The 22,409-nt window shown below is 28.8% G+C and overlaps 2 protein-coding genes and 1 pseudogene across 2 annotated transcripts; 1 reads left to right on the top strand and 2 right to left on the bottom strand.

Moving 5' to 3' along the window:
- Positions 1–6,378: 6,378 nt before the first annotated feature.
- On the bottom strand, positions 6,379–8,881 carry LOC133306015 (uncharacterized; annotated as a pseudogene).
- Positions 8,882–12,768: 3,887 nt separating this feature from the next.
- LOC133306044 (RING-H2 finger protein ATL70-like) lies at positions 12,769–13,655 on the top strand. Its single transcript, XM_061506318.1, has one exon. The coding sequence runs from the start codon at positions 12,821–12,823 to the stop codon at positions 13,352–13,354; it is 534 nt and encodes a 177-aa protein (XP_061362302.1). The 5' UTR covers positions 12,769–12,820; the 3' UTR covers positions 13,355–13,655.
- A 6,569-nt stretch (positions 13,656–20,224) lies between these two features.
- Positions 20,225–21,783, bottom strand: LOC133306014 (cucumber peeling cupredoxin-like). The gene is made up of 2 exons (XM_061506279.1): positions 21,603–21,783; positions 20,225–20,697 (listed from the first exon to the last, which is right to left on the bottom strand). The coding sequence occupies exons 1-2, from the start codon at positions 21,781–21,783 to the stop codon at positions 20,225–20,227; spliced, it is 654 nt and encodes a 217-aa protein (XP_061362263.1).
- Positions 21,784–22,409: the final 626 nt, after the last annotated feature.

The raw sequence follows: 22,409 nt of genomic DNA, 5'->3' as shown, positions 1-22,409 counted from the left end.
TTTTTTATCAAATACATTTTATTGAAACACTCTTTAGTAATTCACCTAAAATTACAGAAACACCATTCGTTAATCAAAACGACATAATTTTTGGGATAGCTGTAGATAACCTTATCTCAAGTGGCTGTAGAAATGTTTTTTTCATATATATATATATATATATATATATATATATATAGGGGACAATAATTTGACATCAAATTCTAACCGTTGATTTTCGTCAATCAACAATTATCATTTATTGGGAATCAAATCTATTAATTAATTATTAATTTCAAATAAATGATAATCGTTGATTGATGAAAATCAACGGTTAGAATTTGATGTCCAATTTCAAAGTTTGACTTCGGTATCAAAAGATCATATGTGTGTGTGTGTAGGGGGGCAAGATCATTTGACATTGGTATCAAATTAAAAGTTTGACACCTAATATGAGAGTCATTAGATCAAGATAGATCAACGGTGTCATATACTTACAAATAAGAGTCATTAGATAAAACAAGATCAACAACTCTCATATATAAGGTGTCAAACTTTTTATTTGATACAAACATCAACAACTTTCAAATCAAATAAAGTATAAATGCAAATTCTTATATCTCCTAATGTCCTCGAAGTCTATATATATATATATATATATATATATATATATATATATATATATATATATATATATATATATATATATATATATATATATATATATATATATATATATATATATATATATATATATATATATATATATATATATATATATATATATATATATATATATATATATATATATATATATATATATATATATATATATATATATATATATATATATATATATATATATATATATATATATATATATATATATATATATATATATATATATATATATATATATATATATATATATATATATATATTATATATATATATATATATATATATATATATATATATATATATATATATATATATATATATATATATATATATATATATATATATATATATATATATATATATATTAGGATCCTTTGACACCGGTGGTCAAAGGATCAACGACTCTGATTTGCAAGCATGTGACACCATTGATATTTTTTGATCTAACGGCTCTCAGATGAGGTATCAAACTTTAAATTGACACCGGTGTCAAAGGATCCTACCTCTATACAGTGGCGGAGCCAGGATTGGAGGAGAGGGGGGGCAAAAATTAATTTTTTATCTTAACATTTAACAACATTTGAAACACTAAAAAAATGTACTATTGGTCGGGTCCAACAGATATAAAAAGTAGTTTAAAAAGAAATAATTAAAAAAAAAGAGTGTCTTAACTAAAACAATGCTTTTAACTATATTTTTTTAAAAAATAAAATAAAAGACGGCAATCAAGTTGTCCCAAAAAATGAATCTTTTAAGTTAGAGCAAACTCATTTACTTTATATTGAAACCACTACATAAAGAAAAACACAACCATGCAAAGAAAAAGAGAGCAAAGGGTGGCAAAAAGGTCAAAGCTTTTATTAACCAAAATATAGCATATGAAAATAAAAAAGAAAATGCAAAAAATGTTACACATAACACATACACATTAGGTGAACTAGAGGTAAATTTCAACTTAAATCTCAAATAAGAACTTTTAAAAGAAGCACATTTAACTGTAACAACAATACTATGTTTGGTCTTCAACTGCATTAATTTTTTTTTTCAATTTTTTTGGGGTGGGGGGAGGGGGGCTGCCGCCCACCCTAGCCTCCCCCTGTCTCCGCCCCTGCCTCTATATATATATATGATGCCAGCGTCAAACAAAAAATTTGTCACTTCCTCTAAGAGTCATTGATTTTACCTTAATCTAACGACTCTAATTTGGAAGCATGTGACATCGTTGATCTGCATTGACCTAACGGCTCTCAGATAATGTGTCAACCCACATATGTGGCAGGGGGCAAGATCCTTTGACACCAAATGTTAACTGTTGATTTTTGTCAATCTAATGGTTATAATTTACTGAAAATTAGTAATTAATTAATGGGTATGACCGAATAAATTATAACTTTTACATTCACTAAATCAACAGTTAAGATTTGATGGAAATTTTTTTAATTTGACTCCAATGTCAAAAGATCATGTCCCTATATATAAGAAGGACCCGTTTATAAATTACATTATGTACTCTCAGAAGCTCACACAATAACCAATTCGGTTGTCAGCTTTAGTTCTGGTTCCCAGCTGTCATCTTGTTCCAGCTTTCTCTCTCTAAACCAATTCGGTTGGTTATTTCCATAAGGCTATTTCCACAAAAGCTTTAGTTCTGGGTTCCAGTTGTCATCCCGTTCCCATGTTGAAATGAATCCTCTGTTTTTTTTTAACCTTTGTCCTCAAATTTTCTTCGATGAGTCTTTTGTTTCGTGTATGAATTTGATTTGGTTTTTGAAGAATTTTCATGTCGGAGACTACGAGATTCTGTTCAATTGAAGCTGAGTTGACTTTCATGACTACCGCCACAGTAAGGGAAGAAAAAGGAAAACAAAATATCAACGCTTAGAGCTTTTGAGCAAGTGTTTCATTGATGCAGGTTGTGAAATAAATAAAAAAATCCCAATAAAAAGGTATAGCCGTATAGGCATTAGGTTACGCCCATTTTGGGCTTGAGTAGAGAAAAAATACGTCTAATTTAAGCATGATCGACATGGCACTCACGTTTGACTGGGACGTGAGTGGTTACGCCCAATCCAGAAATGAAATCTTACATGTATATTTGTAAATAGTACGAAAACGGAAATATATTTATAATTATTTATTTAAATTGCAATATTTTAATTTTTTTTGCCAACAATTTCCACAAATTCATGTGTCTGGTGGGGCCTGCAAATAAAAAAAATGGGCTCAAAAATTGAAGTGGCACTAAAAAAATAATTTTCCTTTCCTGCAATATAACATATACATTTTCCATATTTTAATCTAAAAAAGTTTTAATAGTATGAAAATCTAAATCAAACGCATATGTATATTTACACATATATTAAATTGAAAGTATATATTAATTAAGTAAAAAATATCAAACATATATAAATTAGGAACTGATAAATTAAATATAAAAAGTCAAGCTCAGTTCATTAGTTAACTTGTTAATCAGATCAATTAAATGATTAACGAAATGAGTCTTGAGTCTTGACAAAATTGCAAGTTAACTTGACTATAATTCAATACCAAAAGCAGAAATAATAAACCGTTAAAATATTATTAAAAAATTTGTTGATAAGATATAAAAGACTCTTAAATCAATCCTATAGATGTATTTTCGACTAATTTAAAGGGGTTAGCTTATTAGTTAAGGTGGTGTGCTTCCTTTAATTTCTTGATTACTCAAGTTTAAATGTTGAACTAGCAATTAAAGGGATGAATTATTTTTCGTAAATGTACATCAAAGAGTTAAAATGAATACTTAATAATTTATAATTACAAATATATGCATGATAAAAAAAAAAGACAAGAGAGACCTCAAGATACATTCATTGACAATTTAATTTATTGAGTATTGATTTTATCAATTTAGATCTCATAGTTCAAATTCTTAATACTTCAATCATTTTATTCATTTTATCCAACACGGTTAATGAGAAGAAGAAAAAAAGATAACGTGGCATCATATTTAAATAGAAAAGGATGATATTCAACTATTTTAAACATTAAACATTTGAATACTACATGCTTATACTTCAATTAATATTAATTTGTGTTTTGCCAGAATCACCCGCAAGTCAATACCAAAAACCTCATCAATCCTTCTTCTTCTTCTTTTAATTTCTTCCTCGTTTTATCAGTTAATTGACAAATGTGATAAAGCTATCCTTATCAAATTTTTAACACTACATACCAAAATTCAAACTCAAAATCATTGGTAAAGCTAAAACAACCTTTTATCAGTTAAGAACTCGTTGAAAACTCCAAAAATCTATCACAGTCATCACCAGTGGCGTAGCCACATCCAAGCCAGCAAGTGCCAAGGTGCCTTGGCACCTGATTTTTGTTGTTGTTGCTTATTATATAATTAATTATAATTAACTAAGGTAAAAATTATAATTTGGCACCACCTAAATAGAAAATCAAATACTCAATACAAAGTAACAACAAACCATCTAAATGCAAATAAATAATAAGGAACATGTATAATATGGTTATTTTTGTGTTTTACTTTTTATTTTATTTTTACCCTGTATATTTTTTTCTGCTTTATTCTAATCAGTTATGTTATTTATTCTTACTCCTATTATTTTAAAAAAGAAAGACTTATAAACTTAATCACAAAAATGATTAGTTGACCTATTTCAAAATATAGGCCCAATTAAACCAAATAAACACATTTAAAAGTAGGAAAAAGAGTTTGTCCTTTTAAAGGACACAAGGTTGTATCCTTTTAAAAGACACAAGGTTGTATCCTTTTAGTTTTTGACAGTATATCTTACCTGTAAATCATAGTTATAATATGAAAAATTGTTTTTTTTTTCTATTTCTTCAGTCACTTCAGCTGACGTGGAGAGAGAAAAAACTATTTTTCATGTTATAACTATGTCTTACCGGTAAGACATAGTGTTAAAAACTAAAAGGACACAATTTGTATCCTTTAAAAGAACAAACACTTAACCTTTGAAAGTAACAATCATGAAATCAAATGAATAACAGGACTGTAAGTATGGAATATGAAGGTCCATTGAACTATTGTGTTTTGGGTTATTGCACACAAAGAATAGTCAAAAACCTAATTCCCAAATGTGAGAACTTTCCTTCGTGTATATAATTATATAAGTAATTATAATTGGGCCCTAGCTAAAATTGTAAGTTGACCTAGCTAAAATTGTAACAGTGGTAACAGATGAAGATATGGAGCTGCTTTCCGTGTATGACTAGATAACATATTTCTTTCTTCTTAATTTCTTCTTCTTCTTCTTCTTCTTTCATCTTTTTCCAATTGAGGTTTTCTTCTAACCTTTTTTTCTTATTCGCACTCACCACCCGAAACCCAGCCATTCTGCGACAAGACACGATGTTTCGTTCCTTTCTTTAAGATTCTACGGATACCTGTTCTTGGAATATGCATTGGTAATTATATTTGGTGAAAAAAATTGATTTATATTTTTGAACCTTATAAAATTAAAAATCTTTGTCTTTGCTGACCATAATATTTTATTGGGTGTTTCTAACATGAGTGAAATTCACGCCCCCTTTATTTTATTAACAACTTTTTTTTTGTGGTTGTAGTTATTGATTTTATTTCTTTTGAAAAATGGAGTGTTGTTTTACGTTTACCTTTAAAAAAAAAATTATTTTAATGTATAGCTACAATTGCTATTGGTAATGGAATTGAATTGTTTATTGGTGTTATTTGTATTTTATTTCACAACAAGAATTTGAATTTTGGTTATTAATTAGTTGGAACTGTTAAAGAGAAAAATCAATGAAGATATATGTATATATATTGAGTATGAAAATTTCTTATACATATCCATTAACAACTTCTTCTTTTATTGTATTCTTAAAAATTTTAAAATATCTAAACACTAATTAAATGATTTATGTGGATCCAATGTCATTTAAATGATTTTAGACATTTGTCGCTGATTATTCCATGTTTCTTTTTAATTGTGAAGTTTGTTGTCCCTCTATGTTAATGTTCTTCACAGGTCACAGTTAAGGATATAAATGGGCCAAGTTAAACCAAACTTTGGCTTTGATAGCCTAAGCCTACGTAAAATATTTGGAACCTGTACTGACTTATTAGCCTATTAAATACTTGATTTATGGCCTACCATATTATAAAAAACTAAAAAAATCGAATACGACTTGTAAGGCCTACCAAGTTACAAACTAAAGTTTGTAGGCCCAAATCAAATTAAAAAAAAAAAAAAAAATTATTCACAAAGATCACATGAAATCAATTTTCATTAACATCACATGAAATAAGCTTTCATTAACATCACATGAAATAATGTTATCAAAGATCACATGAAAATGTGCATAAAAATCACATGAAAATTTCATATGTGTATATATAATTTGCACTTTCCTTACTAATTTTATTTTATTTTATATTCTAAATTTTAAATAAATAACTATTATTTGTTAAAATAACATCAATCCTATTACTTTGAAAATTTTAACTAATTTTTTTTTCTAATGGTTGCAAAATCAGAATTCAAATCAAAGTTGTTCAAATTTTAACTAAATTTTTTTCCTAATGGCTGCTCTATTAATAAGCAATCAAAGTTGCAAAATCAGTTGTTCAAATCACCTAAAATTTTGAAGTTTTTGGCAGTTGCAATTACAGTATACTTAATGAAGCACACTTACAATTCACACAAAATCAATTAATCCTTGCAACATTTAGAAGACAAATGGGATGATAGCCTTAACATCGTTAGGAAAATCATCAAACTTGTAAAGATACCATCTCCTAGTTGCATAGCTCCTACCTAGCAAGTAGAAAGTAGTGCCTACGGTGAAAGAGAAGGCATAAAAGGTCTGAGAAATGAAGGAAATTCCATAAAACCCAATAATCTCAAAGAGATAATGGGGACATATCACAGGGTCAAACATGCCACCTTTAGGAATCTTGTATTCTTTTTCACCCTTTCCTCTCAGTTTGGATAGAAGGTAATGGTGGTAAAAATTGCCACATATGCCCACAACAAACAGCACAATCCCTGGATACAATAGATCAATTGGTGATTCTAGAAGCCCCTCTATTAAGTGTTGAGCATATGTCATAGTTGCAGTTGACAGGAAATAGCTAAGACTGATTAAAATTAGGGTTTAATATTTTTGCTTTTATTGTAAAAAAAAAGTCTGCTACACTCGTATAAAAATAAATATATTTACGATTTGCGTTAATTTTTACGAAATAGACAAACTAATTTCTTTTTCTCCCGTACATCGCACGGATAATACACTAATATATATATATATATATATATATATATATATATATATATAGGAAATTCTTTCTTTTAGAAATTAATCAACGACGATCGCCGATAAAATTTTTGATCTTTTTTCTCTATGCATCGCACGGGATGCACGGCTAATGCACTAGTATTAAAGAAAAATAAAACTTAAATATTTAAGATTTCTACTGAAATACATTTGATTATAAACCAAGCAATGAATTAATTCCAAAACAGGCCTATTGGGAATGTAATTATGTGTGTGTGAGTGGCAGAGAGTGTTACCTCAAAGATTCTCTTGTAAAAATAGAGGGTGACAACAGATTGAAGGATAATGGATCCGAGAGCTTCGTGCGGAAAGATAAAAAAAGAATCAGTTCCAGCAAGAAAAGCTGTAGCATACATATTGAGACATATAGTCCCACATTGATTGGATGTGCAACTAATATGGCCTTTATAAAGCCTTGGACACTCTCACTTCTTGAGCTAGCTTTTGGATGGTGTATCTCAAGGTTCTTAACATAGTATCAGAGCCTCACCGTCTCCCGCTTTAAAGTGGAATTAAAAAAAAAAACAAAACAAAAGGTAAACCAAAAATGGACTTGTGCAATTTACACGCTTCTAGCCTAAAGGGCTCTTGCGTGAGGGAGCGTGTTGAGATATATAGTCCCACATTGATTGGATGGACAACTAATATGACCTTTATAAGACCTTGAGCACTCCCACTTCTTAAACTAACTTTTGAAATGGTGTATCTTACGGTTCTTCACAATACACAAGAAGCTTACCAGCTTCGCTTGACACCTTCACCTGCCTTTTTACATTGCTATTATTATTGACATTGACATTCAGAACTTTGAAAAATTCAAATGCTTCCTTTTATCTCGGACAAGTCAGCGTTTCCTAGTGACGCCAAGCTTATCACTGACATGGCGGAAACAAATAAATTCCTTGGTTTTGTTCCTCACCACTTAGTTTAGTTTCTTCTTTACACACATTTATTTTTGGGTTTATTTTTCCGATATTACTTTAGATAACTTTATTTAATGTTCATCAAAATGATGTCGTTTTGAGACGGAAATCATGGTATTTTTATAATTTTAATTTATTTCAGGGTTATAATAATCTTTATCACTCTAATTTTTTAATTTTTCAACTCCAAAACGACGTCGTTTCGATGAACATTAGATAAAGTTATTTAAAGTAACATCGGAAACTTTTTTTCCTTTATTTTTTATTGGAAATTAATTTGTTAAATAATATGATATAAATCAAGTATCATATCCGCTTACACATAAATACCTATAAATTTTTAAAAAACCGTATTTAAAGTTGATAATATGTGATAATTTCTTTCACGAAAAATATATGTGACATTTTTTTAATATTTTCTTTATTATTAAATAAAATTATACATTAATCTCATGAAATAATTTAAATTTAGTACTTATTAATAAAATTAATACAAATTAAAGAATACATAGAAAAAATATAGTATTAACATTTCTCTTTCTTTGATTAGCACGAGATTAAAGCAAAATTAAAAAATATCACATGATAGGCTCGCACCCAATAATTAACCTTATCTCATTTGACAGATTCCTATACAATTTTAACAATTTGAAGCTATGTTTTTTTTTTCTGGTTGTTGAAGCATTTCACCACTAGAATCTTTTTTAGGATGTTTTTATTTGCACAATATATTTATCATATTATATAAGATAATTTTATCTTATATAATATACAAGTTTAAAAAAAATACGAAAAAGTGAGTGAAACCATATAATTATAACATGAAAGACATATATATATTTTTTATTTACACACAATAATAATAGAATTACAAAAATAAGTGAAAAAAAAGGGTAATATATTCCGCCTCTAATTAGTCTCAAAATGAATATACTTGTCCAAACTCATTTTTTTAACTCATCTTACTCCATCCCATCAACTCGTCTATATATTAAAAAGGAAAAATATTTCTGTTTTGCTGTAAATTTTTTTTTTATTACACTTAAATTTGTCAAGTTAGAGGGACCACAAAAGTATTGTATAACAGATTAACAGTTTTGATGGGGGAGCATTATCTCCAATATTTATCAAGTTATCCCAAATTCTTTTATAAATTATATTCAATAATACATGCTATGTATGATTTAAATTGGTGTTATATTATGTGAATCATTTAAGTAAATACCTTATTTTGATAGGATACGTTCTTATGTTACTTAATTTTTTATTGAAAAACAAATGATACATAAGGAAAGGATATTGTACTGCTCCCAACTTTAGGGAACTTCAAAGAAAAAGTGATGGAAAGTTAGGCGAATAATATCATATTAGAAATTCTATAGAATCCATATTAATTTTATTATTAGAGAGGTGTTTATATATAAATTCATAAAAATATTTAATTTGACGACTTTTAGACTCTCATGTTGCTGGAAGAATTTTTCTTCTCCCGCACAACCTTAAATGTGTCATTTTTTTTAAATGGTGGGTCTCACAAAATCTGTCTCTATAATATAAAATAAAACATCTCATGTGACATAAAATTAAGAAGACCCTTAATTTAAATAACTTAAAGAAATTTTTTTCTCCTACGTAGCTTTTGACAAATGTGCCATCTTTTTTTTTTTTTTTTTTAATAATGGATCCCACAAAATTTGTCTCTATAACATAAGATAAAATACTTCAAGTGACATAAGATTAATACGACCCTTAATTTAAACAAATATAATAAAGAAGCAAGTGTACATGATTTAAATATTTTTGTTTTGACTGTAAACAATATTTTTTTCTTTTATATATATATATATATATATATATATATATATATATATATATATAAGTGAGTGGATCCTATTACTTTTTTTCTCTCTATTTTTTCTTCACAATAAGACCCATTTACTTTTACATGAACAGGTGAATATCTTCGTTTAACTTGGCCTCCTCTAAATCCCCCCCCCCCCCCTGTTGTCTTATTGTGTAGATTTTGCACGAAATTGTTTGCACACTCGTAGCTAGGGGTGTTCGCGGTCTGGATTGGATCGATTTTGGAAGCAAAAATTATCCGATTCAATTCTTTCGGTTTGATCATATAATCATCCATTCGGTTTTGATTTTTTTTCAAATCCAATCCGATCAAATCCAATTTTTTTTGGTTTGGATTGGATCAGTTTTCGGTTTTTTGAGAAAATCCTAAAATTTATTTCATGATTATTGTGCAAATAACATCTTTTGTATATATTGGCTTTGTAATTTTTTTTTTGAAATACAAAAGCATTAGTAAACTATAATATAATTTTTTTAATTTTGACAATGAGATATGAAGCTCTACAAAGATAAAATTTTGTTGATGAGATATGACTAGATTTTTTCTTGGGTTTAGTTGATGGGTTAATGGGTCTTGGGTTTAGAAATTTTTAAACTATGATTAGGGAAATATTCAAGTAGGTAGAGAGAAATTAATATATTGGATCGGTTTGGATTGGATCGGTTTGGATTGGATCGGTTTTAACCCATCCGAAAACCGATCCAATCCAATTAAAATTTGCGGTGTTTAATCGGTTTTCGGTTTTTCGATTTTCGGTTATCGATTTTTTGGTTCGGTCACCGTGGTTTGAATCAGTTGATGAACACCCCTACTCGTAGCTACCTTAAACCTTTTAAAAGAGGATATGAAGGATATAAGGAGATTTTTAATGGGTTGATGCTCTTTCACCAAAAGTTCAATTTGAAATCTCAAGAAATCTAAGGTTAGGGTTTCTTAAATTATATTAATCGCCAGACTTTAGTCATCAGTTACTAGGGTAGTTGCTGTGAGATTTGAGATAAAAAATCCTTTGATGGAAATATTTCATTCGAAACTTTCTACGAAATTTAGATTTTGAACAGAATTTTGACAGAATATTTTTTCCGTCAAAACTTTTTACGAAAATATTTTTTGTCAAATTTTTTTGACATAAATGTGTTTTGTTGAAAAATTTGATGGAAATGTTTTTTATCAAAAAAATTGACGAAAATATTTTTCAACAGAAATTTTCGATGAAAATGTGTTTTGTTAAAAATTTCGATCGAAATTTGTTTTGCAAAAAAGTTTAACGAAAATGTTTCTATCGAAAAATTTCGACTGAAATTGAATTCTATACAGAATTTTGATGAAATTTTTTTCAGTCAAAAATTTTCGATAGAAATGTGTTACGTTGAAAATTTTGATGGAAATATTTTTCGTCAAAATTTTTGATGAATATGTTTTTTTGTAAAACATTTTGAGGGAAATGTTTTGACAAAATTTAGATTCCGTAAAAAAAAATTCCCGTCGATTTTTTTTACAGAAACATTTTTAGTCACAAATTTTGATGGAAATATTTTTCGTCAAAAATTTTTGTAGAAAATTTTGATGTAAACGTTTTCTGTAAAAAATTTGACGTAATTGTTTTACGTCGAAAATTTACGACGAAAATGTGTTTGGTCAAAATTTTGGACGAAAATATTTTCATTGAAAGTTTCGACAGAATTTAGATTCTATCAATAATTTTGACTGAATTTTTTTTCGTAAATTTTTTTTGTCAGTGATTATGGCAAAATCTGGTTTTGTCTCTAATTTCATCTTTAGTTTTGACGGAAATATTTTGACGTATATGATTTTCATCAAAAAATTTATCACTATTTTTTACGAAATATTTTTCGCCGATAAATTTTGTTGGTATTTGTGACTGTTTTAATAATGTCACATTTAAAAATGATTCATATTTATGTAATTTTCACATTTTAATGCTAAGGGTAGATAAGTAATTTCTAATATTTTTCTCCTTAAACCCTCCAAATTGGGGAAACTTTAATTTTAAGAAGAGAAAGAGTTTTGGAGGGTTTAGTAAAAATCTCCCATTCTTTCTTCTCCTTTTTTCAAACTCACAAACAAGGAAAAAACTTATTAAAATTCTCCTTTTTTTTTCCCTCCTAAAACTAATTCCCAGACAAAGCCTTAGAATAGTATGGAAGGTTTGTGTGCTGTGACGCGGGATAGGCTTGTTCGTGAAGGAGAAATTTCATTGCAGTAGATACTAGAGGGATCATCACACCTACACAAAAAGGTTTTCTTATGGGTCTGCCGACCAATTTGTCTTAACAAAATATATGCCATATTTTTGTGAAGGAGACCCATTAATTTTTTATGTAATATGTAATAATATATTGATTATTGATTATTTTAATCTATTCAATTTGTCTTGACAAAATATATACACTTTTAGTTAAACAAAAAGCTCTTTCTATAACAAGTGCATTTGTAAAATTATATTTAGCTAAGTTTCTCTTTATGAAAAAGAAAAGAAATAGTTAAAAATAAGACATCCCAATCATAGACTATGTTGTAGCATCAAAAGCTGATTTTAAATGTTTGGTTTCAGCCTGTAACACGCAGTCCCGTACACGCAACTGTGGTATTTTTAATTATAAGTATGGTCCAACATCTACTATCAGTAGTTTGAATTATGTTTTTGGCTTCTAATCTTGGCTGCTTTAATGTATTATTCTTCTAATTTTTAAAATATATAATAATTCAGAAACAATTGTATCGATATACAGTTGTCATATAATTAAACATCTATAGAATTTAGGTTTGCATAAAGTCGTTGTCATCTCATGTCCCTTTACCCTACCCCACATTGAAACTTCTCGTAGAAAGAAAAGCCAACCAACAAATAACATTAAAATAAAAGAACAAGGTTAATGTATGGAATGCGAAAAGGACAGAAACGTTGACCACCAAAATATAATGCCTAGCTAGCCAGATTCTTAATTAAATCTGGTGACTTCGTTAATTACTATGGTTCTATATACATCCTCCAAATCGATACCACTCTAAAATTTCATTGAAGATGATCAATGGAACCTTGGGAACCAACAACAACAACGGGGATATTGATGCAAGTGGGATAACATATGGCATAGCATTTGTAGTTGGGATAATGTTCACAATTTTCACAATAGCTTTTGCGTGTGTGAGGCTTCGAATTCGAATGACTCGCACCACCAACATACTAAGTGTTTTGGCTGGTATTTCACCATCTCATCATCAAGCAGGAGAATTAGGCTTAGTTGAAGATATGCAACAAGGTCATAATCATAATCATGATATTGACACAAGTTTTGATAGCTACCCCAAGTTGTTATACTCAGAAGTAGAGAAGAATAAAGATGGTTATTCAAGCTGCTCCATCTGCTTAGGGGATTACAAAGAAACTGACATGTTGAGGTTACTTCCTGATTGTGGCCATCTCTACCATCATGATTGTGTTGATCCATGGCTCAGGTTACATTCCACATGTCCCATATGTCGAAAATCTTTGGTTCAAACTCCTCGCTCTAGTGCCTCCAATGTTGGGGAATCCACTACTATCCCTGTTGTGTAGATGTTCACAAAGAAAAGAGGTTCAATCCAATCACTCTTTCTGCATATGCATGTTTAGCTAGATTTATTTATTTATAGAAATAGAATCATTTTAAAGTTATAATTTTAAGGATAATTCGATTGTCATATCACACTAAAATAAAACTAATTTCCTGCATAAACATCCCATAAATGGAGCCCATGAAAAAGTTTTCTCTCACCTCCATTTTTTTCTTTCTCCTAAACTTTTGTTTTTACAGGAAAGTGTTTGAGTTTCCTATATCAGCACAATCATATTACTCTAATTTTAATCTTTTAAAAGAGTCCTCAATATAACCAAGCATAGTGGATCCTCTTATGCTGAGTTCATGTGAAATTTTTGTATTTATCTCTTTTTTCATATGCATTAAATAAGTGAAGTCTAATTATCATTAATAAAAAAAAAAATAGATATAAAAATTTCGCATGACTAGATTATATAAAATTTTAACTTGAGAGAATTTACTCTAACCCAAGAGATGTTGATAGTAATAACCCAGCTGAACCCCACAATTTGATCTGCTCAAATGATGATGAGTTCAATTCCTATAGTCATAACTCTTGAGAAGCAGCTCAAATTCAAAATTAAATTAGTCGGATGTGTTAGAAATTTTGACATGTAAAAAAAAAAAATCCTTACTATAATACTACTTAAGATTAAATCATGTTCGAATATATATAATCTTCCTTGATTATTTTCAGATGGTAAAAATGCTAACTGCTCTCTTACCTTTTTCTCGGGTGACTAATCCCAAAACTGGTGGCGGCGTATTCAACGAACTTACCTTGTTACTTGGTTAAAAAAAAAAAAAAAAAAAAAAAAAAAACTTACCTAGTTAATGATTATTTTCTCTCTTTATAGTTTATAAGCATTCAGGGGCCATTTTCTTTTGCGTGCGTTGGACGGCAACAGCGATGGTTACTGTATAAGATATGGATGACTTCGAGGACATTAGGAGATATAGGCCAAAATGGTTTCACACCTATTTATGTGTTATTGGGAAATTTCTTTAATATTAAAAAAGGAAATTTCTTTCCATTTTAGCTCATGATTTTCATTATATTTTTTTTAAGTTTTAATATGGATGTACCTATAAGGGGAGTACTGAAAGATTTTTCGTGTTATTGAGCTGGAAGACTAGTATTTTGTATATATACGAGGTGGGAACTTAGGATGATTAACCATATCAGTATGTTACCTATTGTGAATTATATATATATATAGTTTGATGTTTGTCATTTTAAATGACAGAAATTATGTCATTTTAGGAGAGAGATATAAGAAAAATGGAAATCATGGGAGAGAAAAAGTGAGTGATTTATTTTAATTTTAACTTTAAATAAAAAATTATTTTGTGTCTATCTCTCTCTTAAAATGACATAACTTTATGTCATTTAAAATGACAAACACTTTTCCCACACACATATATATATGAATTTGTTTTTCTACAACCACGGTAGATAATGTTATCTACAGTTACCTCAAAAACAACGTCGTTTTGAATAATGAAGGGTGTTTCTGTAATTTTAGGTGAATTAATGAAGGGTGTTTCAGTAAAATGTACATGATAAAAAATTAACAAAATTATGAAAACACCCTTCATTAATTCACCTAAAATTACATAAACACCATTCATTAATCAAAACGACGTAGTTTTTGGGATAACTGTAGATAATCTTATCTAAAGTGGCACACACACACACATATATATATATATAGGGCTTATCATTTCTCAAGCTGCCGGAGATAACTTTATCTCCGGCTACTAAATCATAATCGTACAAAGATAGATCAATGGTGATAAATGAAGAAAGAGAAAAAAGGAATCATAACCATTCAAAGGTGAATCAATAAATATAAGGAAATAAATAATCAAAACGACGTAGTTTTAGGGTGGCCGGAGATAAACTTATCTCAAACAGCTTGAGAAATGTTTTTTCCATATATATATATATATATATATATATATATATATATATATATATATATGGGTTTACATTTCTGCAGTTGCTGTACGTGCAACAAACAAATACTTGCCATATATATACTTGAAAGCATTAAATGCAGGGAATCATAACCATACAAAGGATGAAAGCATTAAATGTGGAGAATCATAACCATACACCTGTCGTTGCTGTACGTAAAGCGGCTGCAGAAATGATTTTACCATATATATAATATATATGGGCTTATCATTTCTCAAGCTGCCGGAGATAACTTTATCTCCGGTTACTAAATCATAACAGTACAAAGATAGATCAATGGTGATAAATGGAGAGAGAGAAAAAAAGAATCATAAACATTCAAAGGTGAATCAATAAATATAAGGAAATAAATAATCAAAACGACGTAGTTTTTGGGTGGCCGGAGATAAACTTATCTCAAGCAGCTTGAGAAATATTTTTTCCATATATATATATATATATATATATATATATATATATATATATATATATAGGGGTTTACATTTCTGCAGTTGCTGTACGTGCAACAAACAAATACTTGCCATATATATACTTGAAAGCATTAAATGCAGAGAATCATAACCATACAAAGGATGAAAGCATTAAATGTGGAGAATCATAACCATACACCTGTCGTTGCTGTACGTAAAGCGGCTGCAGAAATGATTTTACGATATATATAATATATATGGGCTTATCGTTTCTCAAGCTGCCGGAGATAATTTTATCTCCGGCTAATAAGTCATAACCGTATAAAGATGGATCAATGGTAATGAATGAAGAGAGAGAAAAAAAATAAAACGACGTAGTTTTAAGGTGACCGGAGATAAACTTATCTCAAGTTGTTGGAGAAATTTTTTTTCTCTCTCTGTATATACATATAGAGGTAGGATCATTTGACAACAGTGTCAAATTTGAAATTTGATACCTTATCTGAGAGTCATTAGATCAAAAAAGATCTATCGACTCTGATTTGTAAATATGTGATATCATTGATTTTTTTTATCTAACGGCTATCAGATGAGGTGTCAAACTTCAAATTTGACACTGGTATCAAATGATCCTATCTCATATATATTTATATATATATTAAAAATGAGTTCATTTTTTATACAGTAAATGCAGATAAGTTATCTCCATTGAGCCCAAAACAACATTGTTTTGGGACAAAAATCAAGGTATTTTTGTAATTATAATATATTTCAAGTTTATAATAATCTTTATCATTATAATTTTTTAATCTTTCAATCCACAACAACGTCATTTCTACAATAAATACAGATAATTTATCTGCATTCACTGTAGAAATATTAAAGCCACTAAAATATCAAAATCTAATATTTTTTAAATTAACGTGTCGCATTTTGTATCGTGTCTCGTGTTGCGTTTCGTATCGTGTCTCGATTCTACATTGAATACAGACTCTTTTTTCTTCTTCACATAAGCCCCATATATTTTTATTTAGGTGTAAAAAGTAATTTTATCTCTTATAATATAAGAAATATCAAGCCCATAATTAAAATACGGGAGACAGAAAAAGGGGGTGAACGATCCTTCCGTCATTTCTTTTCTCACAACAACTATAGGAAATTCCATTCAACTTTTCATATAAGGTAGATTGAGAATATTTGTAAATTATACAAAAGAAATTTATGTTATTTTACAAACTAAATAAATAGTTATTATATAGAATATACGGAACCGTATTTCGCAAAAATGTTGAATCTCAATTCCATCTTCTTCTTCTTTTTCATTTCTTTTTAGAAATGTTATATATAGATTTGTGAAAATGGAAAACTATCTACTTCCATGAAGATTGTTATTAATATTGTAAATCATATTTGCAAAATATGAAACAAAATTATGCATAAATAAATAAAAACTTAGAAAAATAATTTTTTAAATACATCTCGTGATTGCCTTGCACAAATTTTTCAAATAACATCATATTTGAACTTGAATCCGATTTGAATAATGGAGAGAAATTTTAATATATTTATATATATATATATAGTATTCTTTGACATCGATATCAAACTAAAAGGCTTGACATCAAATTTTAACCATTGATTTCGTAAATTTAATTTATAATTTATTGTGTTACATTTAATAATTTTTAATAAATTATAGCCGTTAGATTAACGGAAATCAACGATCAAAATTTGATATTAAATTTTTTAATTTGACATTAGTGTCAAATAATTCTCTGTCATATATATATGGGCTTTACTTCTCTTATATAATATGAGAGAAGTTATCTTATGTTGTAAGATAAATAAAGTGAGACCCACCAATTTTAAAAAAAAAGAAAAAAAAGCACATCTTTCTATGCGAGTGTAACATAAGAGATGAATCTCATGTGACATAAGAGTATAATTTTTCTATATATATATATATATATATAGTAAGGAAAATATATTTCCATATAATAATTAGATGCGTTGAAGATCAGCTAGACTGTTGAACTTTGGAACTTATGATATTGGTACATACAACCGTACGGATCATCCGCATAGAAATTTGTTTTAAGAGGACAAAACTCAAACATATAAAATAACGTTCAACACTTAACGAAATAGATTTCCCATTACGGAAAGCGTCAGAAAAATGTAACCATCAAGGTAACTTCACAATCGATTTTCTAATACCAAAAAAGCATAAACTAATTAAATAATACATAATTATAGTTATTAACGCACATATATAGATGCAAATCTAAACCGTTTTCTTGTATATATAATATACGCTATATATCTAGCAAGTGCCTCGGGAGACATGCACAGTCATGATGATGAAGAGCTTAAAAGAGTAGGTTATTCCCTCTTATTCTTCTTCTCCCTAATTATTCTAACCCTTCTTTTTTCAGTTGCCTCTTATCTTTGTTCTATTAAGCCCGTTGTTTCTTCCACTCCATCTGGGGCTGTTGGTGACAATGTTATTACAATCACTGTGGAGGAACCTCATCAGCCATGCATAGATGATCAGACTCCAAATCCAAATCCAAGTCTCTTATTATTCTCCAAAGGGAATAAATTGTGTGATATCAATTCTGGTTGTAGTTGTTGCTCCATATGCTTGATGGATTACAAAGATTCTGATTTGTTGAGAGTGCTACCTGGCTGTGATCATTTCTTTCATGTCAAGTGTGTTGATCCTTGGTTGAGAATCAATTCCTCATGCCCCGTTTGTAGGAACACACCTGTAGTAGCAACCCACAAAGATGTGTGTTAATTTGATGAATTAGGATGTGAAGAATTTTGTAATAAAATTGTTGTTTATATTTTTATTTCTCACTGCAAGAATATGATGGGACTCTTGAATGTTGAGTGCAATTTATTATTCATACTCAAATAACAAATTTTAGTCACCCTTAATTACATGATAGAAATTAATTAAAAATAAATTTTTTACAATATATGTTCTCAATTATACCAATATAAATATATTATTTATTGTTTTTTGCAAATAAATTATCCAAGTCTCTGTTAATTATAAAAAAGAATTATTTAAAATAACCTAAGGTATTAGATTGGATTAAATTAATTCGAAATAATATGAATCCGATATAATTAAGAATATTTATTTATATTGAGTCTAATTTTTAAAATTCAAACTCTTCTTTGTAAAATCCGACAAAAATCGTTTTGTGCAAAGTGCAAATTACTTTTTCATGTGTTTTACTGGAGGTTTCTGCAAAATAATTTTTTATAATCATCACGTGACAATAATAATGTGAAACGTAGATTACTCAAAAGTACTATTTATCACAATTGCCCCTTTTGGATTAGCACATTTATTCGGCCATTAGATAGTACATGTTACACGCAACGCATATACTTCCTATTGTTATTCGTACAATGCTTTACATATGCTCACTCGCCTATATATGGATGAAGTGAAACTTAAATATTATTAAACATATGTTTTATTACTGAAACTTCTCATTAACGTATTTCAGTTGGGCTTTGTGTTAATGCTGAAAAGAAAGACATAATAACAGGAAACCGAAGCCTGAAAGAGTAAAAATGGCAGCTAATTAATTACATCTTTGATAGCTATGAAGTTTTTCTTTTTTTGAAACATGATAGCTATAAAGCTTTATGGCCGTTGCAGCCATAATGCTTTCTTCTTCTTTTTCACTTCTTTTTATCATTTTTATTATTTCAACTTTATAAAAATACTCTACCAATAGTGCTTTTGTTTTGTTTAAATTTTCTTTTTAAGATTGGACATAGATAAAAGTCAGTTCTAACTCAATCTTTGGTCTTCTAATTTTTTTTTCTTTTTTCTTTTTCCCTTTGAACTTTTCTAATTTTTTATATAATAATCATCGTCTGTAACAAAATTCATATCATTATCCAAAGAACAATAAAATTTTAACAAAATTCATGTCATTATCCTAAAGAACAATAAAATTTTAGGGAATTATTTCCCTCATGTTATAAGAACCAAATTTTTTGTGCATGTTAAAAAAAGTGAGAGGGCACTTTATTCAATAAATTAGCCTTATCTTTTTTTTAAGATCACAAAAATTTGATTCCTACAATATGAGGGATATAATTCCCAAAATTTTATATGTTATGAATTGAAATGAAATCTGACTTATAACAATAAAATTCTAGATTCACCACATGACATATTAAAATTAGGCTTCATTTCCAGAAAAAATTAAAGAAAAGCATTAAAACCTTTATATTCAGGTACATTGAAGGACTTAAAACACAAGATCGTACCAAGTCTTCAAATATTGTAAAGCAAGAAAGAAAATCCAAATATTCCATTACAAAACTACTAAATGAGATTCGAAATTCAAAAACCAAAACCCAACCAAATCACTAGAAATCAAATCTAACTTAAAATGCACCCTGCATATATATATCATGCCCCCTTATATCACCCAAAATCCCAAGAAGAAAGTACCAAGCACAAATAAGAGTGCACCAAGAGACACAATGAAACTTGTCTCACATACCAAAGGCACAGCACTAGACTTCTCCTCTTGAGTGGAAGATGGCACTGGAGAAGGGGACACATTACTTATTGTAGGTGTAGCTGGAGGGTTACTTATGCCATGAGCTTGAGGAGCACTTCCATTTGGTGATAAATGTGGAGAGATTGGTGGTTGAGAAGGTGATGGTGGTGGTGATGGAGGATTTTGTTCATGGACAAAAATGGCAATCTTCTGACCTAGACAACAATAGTTTGAGATGGTGCATGTGAAGAATAACATACCTTTCTCCTTCAATGGAAGAATTGCTGGGCTATTGTTGAATACCTTTAGAGGTTCAAATGCTGTGCAATGCTCGTACTCATACTGTGATACCTGAATTAGATTGTAGAATTTGGGGTCGAACTCGAATTCTGTGTTAACATTTCTAAATTCTTTAGAACAATCATTGTAAATTTAGCAATAATAAAAGCAGTGTGCATACATGTTTTGTAAATACAAGCAATTACCATATAGTGTTTCGTGCATTTTTAAAAGATCAAGATTCATGTGTTCAATAGCCCAAATTAACTTGTTAATTATAATCAAATTCACCTTTACTCTTTGAAAGATAATTTCGAAAACACTGTTGCAATTTATCAAATATAAAATACAAATTTTTAGAAGCATGTCAAATATATCATATATGAAATGCATGTTAATAAATAAATAATTACCTTCACATTTCCAGCAGTCTAATGACTAACAGAAAACTAGAAATAATATACTTTTGAATAACTTAAAAAAATTACTTACTGCTTGATATTTTCTTGATGAAGCTAATATATACATAAAGATTCAAAAGATATAAGAAGCTAGTGATCTCTTATAGCCATGAGAAATTGGAGAACTACTAATCTAGAAGCCTACGTGAAATTAGCTAAACAAAATGAATAAAGATTCAAAGTAACCGAGTTTTCAAAAAAAGAAGAAGAAGAAGATTCAAAGTAACATCATAATTCTATAATATTCTTATTCAATAAAAAACTACTTAATAAACTAAGTTCCCATTGCCCTTAAATAGACAAGGAAAATAAAAATAACAGAAATTATGAAACGGTTGTTGAAGAAAAAATAAAATAAAAATTTACTAAAACTGATCTCGAAAGCCGATTCCAAAAACCCGATTAAATTTAAGCCCATTCTAAGATAACCACGGGTTGCATCAACCACCAAAGAGTTTATATCTCCTATTATGTTCATAGCTAATATAAATATATCAAAGCAAAAGTAAAAGTTAAAATCCTTCAAATTTAAGAATATTGCTAAGGCTTTTTACCTAGAGAATCGCCTGCTCTTATGAACTGGGAGTGTGACCAATTACTGTAGTATGTAGGATATGGTGGAATAACCCAGCCTGCTGAATCCCCCACTATGAATTGCGTAGCATAACAGTGACAAATGAATGTGAAAAACAATGCTGAAAATGAGAGAACAAAAGGGTTTTGATGTTTCAACATGTTGAGCTTTTGAGCGAAAAGAGAGATGGTACCAAGGTAAAATTGAGAAGCAGTCCAAAGAGATAGTTTTAAAATGTAGGCAGGCAAATTAAACTATTCTTAGATGTAACCGTATATTAAAGATGAGAGATTATTAACATTTATTTGTGATTCTGACGTTATACAGAGAAGATCCATACCTTCTTTTTTTATAGTATTTGATTAAAAGATTTTTGGTATAGATTAATTAATTTTGAATATGGTGCATGTGCTAATTAAGTTTTAGGATCTCATGTTCATATTAGAGTTTAATTTTTATATCAGCGAATTCAATTAATTTCTTTTTCAATATTATAAACTAAGACAGGACAGATTATCGCATTCTAAGGTCTTAAAAAAAAGATGAACCAACTTAATTAAAATGATAGCATACCATCATTGAGTTAAAATCTGATATTTTTCATTATTATTTTTTAAGTCAATCCAAATTGTTATAGCTCTAAACAATTTTAGGAGATCGGTTGAGCCTAAAAATCCAATTTATCATTTTCTTTACACAAAATCTTAAACTATACTTGACACTAGTTCCTTTTTTCTCATATTTTCATGTCTTTATTTTTCCCTTTTTTTAAATTTTTTATTTAAAT

This window comes from Gastrolobium bilobum, unplaced genomic scaffold, assembly GCF_033153095.1.
Source record: "Gastrolobium bilobum isolate Gb01-03AN ecotype WA unplaced genomic scaffold, APGP_CSIRO_Gbil_v1 utg34599, whole genome shotgun sequence".
Classification (NCBI taxonomy): Eukaryota; Viridiplantae; Streptophyta; class Magnoliopsida; order Fabales; family Fabaceae; genus Gastrolobium; species Gastrolobium bilobum.
Note: the sequence above shows the minus strand (reverse complement) of the source record. Positions and strands in the feature narration are given on the sequence as shown.